Here is a 7,186-nt window from a genome sequence, read left to right as displayed (position 1 = left end):
ACAAGCTAAAAGACGCAACAAATAAAAAGTGCATATTCAAAATAAGGTTAATATCTGTTAATAGAAAAAAAAAACACTGAATATATCAAAAGAATAATTAATAAAATATCAGTTACTTATAAGAGTGGAAGGAGGCCCGCCTCCTGAAGAAACCTAAAAAATCAGTAAAATCGCTAGAGGCTCCACCAAGCATCGAGGAGGGACAGTAGGCACCATCTGTCCCTCTATGCCAGAGGTTCCCAAACTTTCTTCCTCCACGTACCCCTAGTAGGCATGCTCCATTCTACTAAGTACCCCCTCTTTGCTAAGCAGTATTTCGGTGAAATCTTTATAATGGACAGAAAATCTTTGAAAATACCGATGGATCCTTGCAAGTATTTTACTTTGATGATGCATATGGAATTGAAAAAGTGAGCAAAAAAAAAAAAAAAAGGCTGTAATTATAATATATGCACAGCATTCACATGACTCATGCACATTTTGCTTACATGATACATGAGGAGAATCAGTGCGAAGGATGGGCTTGCATACTCGCAGCCAGAGCTTCAATTCTTGGAGATGCCTTTGACCCTGCTAGCCTGAGATCATCTTCCACATGAAGCCTGGCTTGAAACTTGTTCTTCATGATGCATAAAACCGAAAATGCTTGTTCACAGAGATACGTCGTCGGAAACGTCAGGAGCTTCGCAATAGCCTGACTGGCGAGTCGGGGATAGGACTGGCTCATTTGCGACCAGAACTTGGTCAGTGGAGATTTCTCATATTCTTCTCGAGCAGTCGAATCATTCACAAAGTCAGCAAATTCTTCTTGCATATGGTCAGGCAGTGAGCGAACATCAGCAGTGAATGGTCTCCTGATGAATCTGGCATTGTTTTCATCTAGTTCAGGGAAGTATGATCTGAGTTCACTGCGCAAGAGAGACCAGTGCTCCTGAATAAGCTCATTGAGAATATTATCAATTTCTCCAGCACTAGCAAAAGATTCAGCCGTTCTCAAACATGTGAAATTTTCCTATCTTGATGTTAGCTTCCCACACTTCCAGTTTCATAATGAATGCCTTGAGTTTATCAACAACGTCAAACAATGTGGATGAATGACCCTGCAGAGACGCATTCAATGTGTTCTGACGAGAAAAAATACCACTTAGGCAGGCCATTTCCAGTTGCCATTTGGTGTCAGTGAGTTTCTCGCGGAATACTTTGGACTGCGGCTTAACGTCACGAGAGAAGAATTCAGTTACCTTGTCCATAACAGAATGAAATCTGGCAGTCACATTGCCCCGAGAGAGCCATCGTACCTCCGTGTGGTAAAGCAATGCCTCGTGTTCAGCATCAAAATCTTGACACACCAGCCTGAAGAGGCGGCTGTTGAGGGCACTAGACTTGATCAGGTTTACCATTTTGACAACATCATTGAGGACATTTCGAAGTTTAGATGGAAGTGTCTTGGACGCTAAGGCATACCGATGGAGAATACAATGCAAGGTTGTTATATAAGGGTTTGCTTCCTTAATCCGACCTGCAAAACCTGAACGGTTTCCCGACATGGCTGGTGCTCCATCGGTCGTGCATGAACACACATCAGTCCTGGACAAACCTTCACTGTCCAAAAAAGTAGTAACTTCCTGGAAAATGTCATCTCCTGTGGTTGAGCCTTCCAGGGAGTGGCAAAATAAAAAATCTTCCTTAAAATCACCGTCACATACATACCTAGCAAATACAAGCAGCTGTGCACACTTGCTAACATCAGTGGTTTCATCAATCTGCAGCGAAAACATCTTTTGGAGATTGTTTTATCTCTTCAACAACTTGTTGCTTGATGTCCTTGGACATCTCGGAAATTCTCCGCTGCACTGAATTATTTGACAAAGGAACAGACATTATCTTTTTCACAGCAGCCTCTCTAATCATGCAATCCACAATATCTCAGCAACAAGGAAGAATCAGATTTTCAGCAATGTTGTGTGGTTTTTTTGCTTTGGCAATCTTAAGGGCAACTTTTTATGAAGCAACAAGACCTGCATGAGATTGTTGGTGCAATCGTCCAGATTTATCAAATCGTGCATGCTTAGCACTTAATTCCATCCGCTTGAAGAAATCGACATCTTTGTTTTGCATTGTTGGATGACATCCAGTCAGGTGCCGCTACAGTAAGCAAGGCTTCATGGAGTCAGTAGAAAGAACTTTGAGGCATATCACGCTCTGAGGCTGCACCTGCCCCCCCCTTATCTATCGATGTAAAACCATACTTTATATACTTTATATAAAGCTTCCAGTGTTGCTGTTTGCTGATGATACAGTACTGTTCAGTGAAGATGAATGGGAGTTGCAAGGTTTGGTGAATGAATATGGGACAGTGTGTAGGAGGAGGAATCTGAAAGTTAATGTAAACAAAAGTAAAATTATGGTGTTTGAGAGGAATGAAGTCACAGAGTGTGAAGTGAGGTTGGATGGTGAGGATATGGAGAATGTGAGTGCATTCAAGTACTTGGGTAATGTGATGAGTAAGGATGGAACTTTGGGAGATGAAGTGCGTGAAAGGGTACAGCAGGGAAGGAAGGTTGTTGGTACACTGAAAGCAGTGATGAGAAATAGGGAGGTGAGTATGGAAGTTAAGAAGTCACTGCATGATAGTATTGTGATCCCTACCCTGACGTATGGAAGCGAGGCATGGACCTTGCAAGAGGGGAACAAGTCAAGAGTGAGAGCAGTGGAAATGAGTTACTTGAGAGGAGCATGTGGAGTGACGTGGAGGGACAGGTTGACGAATGAAGAAGTGAAGGAACGCTGTGGGGTGGATGTGGATGTGGTTGAGAAGATTAGGAGAAATACACTGAGGTGGTTTGGACATGTGAAGAGAACGGAGAATGAAAGACTGACTAAAAGGGTGTATGTAGGTGAGGTGGAGGGAGGGAGAGGGAGAGGTAGACCGAGGATGAGGTGGAGGGATGGAGTTGAGAGGTATATGAGGGAGGGGGGGGTGAGTTGGGGGGAGGGTAGTCAAATGGTGGGTGACAGAGCGACTTGGAGGCGTTTTGTCTGCGGCCATCCTTTGCGGGATTAGGGCGTCGGGTTATAGATAGATAGATAGATAGAACCTTATTTTGAATATGCACTTTTTATTTGCTGCGTCTTTTTAGCTTGTTTTCCGGCGGCATATGACCTGCAGTTGCGCCGCCAGTTTTTAAAACAATCTCTCTCTCTCTCTCTTTTTCTCTCTCTCTCTCTCTTTCTCTCTCTCTCTCTCTCTCTCTCTCTGCTGTTTTCCTCGATCGCAATAGGTAATGGTTAATAAATCTGGTATTTGTGGAATCTATGGGACAGCTAAAAACATAACCTAATGCTAAGTGGCTATACACTTCTTAACTCTAACATGGCCTATAAACACCATCTCTTCATCTTGAATGCGGAGGTGTAACGACAAATGAACATTATAGTATGAAACTAGATACGAAGATTTTGAATGAAGGAAGGATGTAGAGCCGTAGTACTTTGTGTTTTTGAACTAAGCTACATATAATAAGCAGCAAAAGGAGGAAAATCTAGGACAAGGTAGAGTACAAACATTACAGTAACGAGATGAAGTGTACACTGTGTTTAGTGACAACAATATTCAGATAGATCCACCAGTCTATCTGTCTTCCCTCTTCTGTCCATCAGTCTGTCATCAAAATATATTTCCTCATCATATCAGTTTATATAATATGCCAACAAAACTGCTCAGTCTCAAGACAGATTGACATATTGTTGAAATCAAATCTGATGAGAAAAATTTCCCTAAAACACTTCCCTCCCCCCTCCTCTCTCTCTAATCCACCAAAAAGGTGTTTCATTCTTCCTTTTATAAATTATTTACGCAAACACAATTCTTGACCTCTTTCAAAGGCTGTCGTCAATCCATTCAGCCTGAAATATTTGCCTCTTATATCATTTCCGATGACTGTCATCTATCCATTTTCATCCCCGACATTTTCACGCTTCCTCCTCGATTAGTTTTAACATTTTTGTACCTTTGCCAAAACGGTTTGTGTGTTTCATGAAAATTTACATTCATTTTGCTTCTGGATTTCTCATTTATCAACTATTTTCTCTTAACTAATCTGATTACTCCCCTCTTGGTCTTCACATGTCCTACCGGTACACTTCCTTTGATCTACTGTATATTCCCCCTTTGCATCCGCTACGTCCATTTTATTTTTCTCCCGCAACTCTTTGTTATTCTTGCACGCTGTTCTGCCTAACCCCTTGGCAACACAACATAATTATATTTATAGCATTCCTATCCGAACGTTTTTTGCATGTTCTTCACACATTTCTCCATTCTACCCATATATAATTTATTGACGTGACATGAGCCGTGCAGTGTCGCAATACCACATTAATTTGACCCCTCTCAGACTGGTTAAATTACCGTCAAATCTTAAAACTGTTTATGGTTTTATCCATCGAATCCCTTCTGACTGCGTTTTTAGATAGTGATATGTTACTGTCGTCTTAATGTAATTTGTTTTGTTTTGTTTGTTTCCTGGAGTACACGGTGGGCCGGATGAGTGAGCACTGTCAAGTATCAGTGATAGCTTCACTACTACCCACATACCCACCAGGCTCTGCCAAGCGTCGTGTAGGCACTGGGAACTACTTTAAATACAAAACTCAGAGGCAACAAAAAAGTGAATGCAGCCACTGACGAAGTTCCGACAGCAGGACCCGCCAGCGGAATTCAGGAGCACTGAGCGAAGTTTCAGTTGGCTTGGGTATGTCCGCGAGATAAATGACTTTACCCCTTCAGCCCAAGAGCGTCTTTTAATTTAATCTAGCTGATGCTTGACTAATTTATTCGGCGCAGAGGACTTGCTTGTTATGAAGAAGTTTTTGACATCTGTATCCAGCCCATGCATTTAAAAGTTTCCTATATGCTGAATCAACTCGCAAGAATTAGGAAGCCTAAACTAAACGGTAGTTATATAATTGAGAGAGATTAATATTTGTTCCGGTATTATTTCAGTCTGACTTTTTTTTTCAATTTATAATTTCCAGCCAGTTCTAGAAGCTGACAAAAAAGTGCTTGGTAAGTGTCTGTATGTAAACTAATGCATCTCCAAAAATTTCGTCCACTGCAAGGGAGACACGAAGTCACTTGTTAGAAACCTGTTTGCCAGTCCAAATGTCACCTGTGAACTTCGGGAACATGAGAGTTCATTTTGATTTCCAGCCAACTTCAAGGAACAGATAGCGTCAGAGACAATAGTTTGTCTAATATTTCACTGTGTCTCCTCGCTTGGTCAATTTCTCTTAATGACGTCGCTGACGCATCATATCAAAGAGTTCATCACTGGGTACAGAGACACGTCGAGCTTCGGAATATTAACCACTAAAGGGTAGTGAGAAATAGAAGTAATTAAATATTTGGCGAACTTTTGTCCCTGCCTGTCCAACAGTGAAGAGCTGCAATTCTTATTGTATCACTGTACCAGCACCATAATATACTGTTGTGCAACTAGTACTTCTTCCCATTGTTGCAAGTTGCATTATGTTAAGAAATCAATGTATTGATAAAAAAAATATCCTTAATGAATGTTTAGTGAAAGAGAGAGAGACAAAGTGTCTGTTCGTAAGTGACAGGCAGAGTATGATACAGTAGTAGGGTAGCTGTTAAGCTCTCGTAAGTGCCAACCCGGCAGTTGTTGGCGTGACATCATTGTATGGTTAACGTGATTTGGCTTCTGTTTGGAGCAGAGAAGCTGGACAGAGTGTGGGCGTGTGCTGCAATCTTACTTATGAAACGTCGTTTCCAGTCAGAATTTTAGATGTTTATCAATGACCACTCTGTCACTAGCATCTCCTGAAGTATGCCACTTTGCAACATGACGTTGATATAACCTTAAATGGACAGTGCCAGACAACATGAAATTCCTACAGAAAGCGTGTACAAAATAAGAAGAGCAAAATAATCATTTCTACGTTAAGTTAGAGGAGCCAGTTACGTGAGAAAACTGAATGTTTTCCTTAATACTGCGTCTTTTCATGAGCGGTAGCACAGCTCTGATTCTTATTTGTTTAGGTAGTCCATTGTCATATAACATATTTTTTTGTAACAAATTTTCTGAGCTCATGTCTGTTATGAATGTGAATCTAACTTTTACAACTCGAGTGCTTTAGCACTAGTGCAGTCTGTACATCAAGGCAGTACAAGTTCTGAGATGAAATTTCCAATGAAAACCACTGCCACATAACATATTAACTTTCATTCATCTATCAACTTTTCTATCCACTGTTTTATGCCATCCTCGTAGACTGTCACCCTCTGCCACCCTTTATCATTCAATTCATGTGATTAATAAGTCTTTCTTTAACCTACATTAAAATTGTCGCAGTGAACAATGCAATTATTACGAGTATTTGCATATAACTGCAACAATGAACAATGTAGTTATTATTTGCATATAACTGCAGTGCTCAGCCAATTTGCATAAAAATAACGAGGATAAAGGTTTAGTACTGCTGCTGTTAATCCTCTTATTATTCGGTAAGCTGATCAACCGAAATGATGAGTGATTAAAAAAGATAAGGTAATTAAGAATTTTCAATACTGCAGGTGAACAAAAACTTATTATTAGCCTTACATATAATAAATTTACACTGATGCAGAAGGTTGTGTTAGGAAGAATACTGCCACCGTATTCCCTGCGTGTCGTAAAAGGCGACTAAAAGGGGCGGGGTGAGGAGACTAGGGACCCACTCCTCTGTTTTTTAGTTCCTAAAAAGAGACAGGCCAGAGAAAGGGATGGGGGATGGAGTTATCCCCGTACCCTGAAGATTGGGTCTATGAATGTGCGTGGATGTAGTACGATTGAGGCTAAAAGGGAGGAGATTGGGAGAATGTTTGTGAGAAGAAAGTTGGATGTGTTAGCTTTGAGTGAAACGAAGATGAAAGGGAAGGGTGAGTCTATGTTTGGAAGTGTGAATGGAAGATTGTCAGGTGTTGATAGAGGAAGGGCAAGAGAAGGTGTGGCCTTGTTAGTGAGTCCGGAAGTACAACAGTGTGTGATTGAATGGAAGGAGGTGTCATCGAGACTGATGTGGGTGAAAGCGACATTTGAACGTGTGAGTTGTGGGTGTTGGTGAGTGCATATGGGCCTGGTAGTGAAAGGGATGAAGAAGAGAGGGAGTCTTTCTGGAATGATGT

The 7,186-nt window shown here is 41.1% G+C and overlaps 1 protein-coding gene across 1 annotated transcript; it reads right to left on the bottom strand.

Annotated features, from left to right (window-relative positions):
- Positions 1–505: 505 nt before the first annotated feature.
- LOC145415421 (protein FAM200A-like) lies at positions 506–814 on the bottom strand. The gene has a single exon (XM_080284702.1). It carries the CDS (start codon positions 812–814, stop codon positions 506–508), a length of 309 nt encoding a protein of 102 aa, XP_080140828.1.
- Between the last annotated feature and the right edge of the window lie 6,372 nt (positions 815–7,186).

The sequence above is a fragment of the Coenobita brevimanus genome, chromosome 102 (assembly GCF_032717465.1).
Source record: "Coenobita brevimanus isolate Jiangsu-jjx chromosome 102, ASM3271746v2, whole genome shotgun sequence".
Classification (NCBI taxonomy): domain Eukaryota; kingdom Metazoa; phylum Arthropoda; class Malacostraca; order Decapoda; family Coenobitidae; genus Coenobita; species Coenobita brevimanus.
Note: the sequence above shows the minus strand (reverse complement) of the source record. Positions and strands in the feature narration are given on the sequence as shown.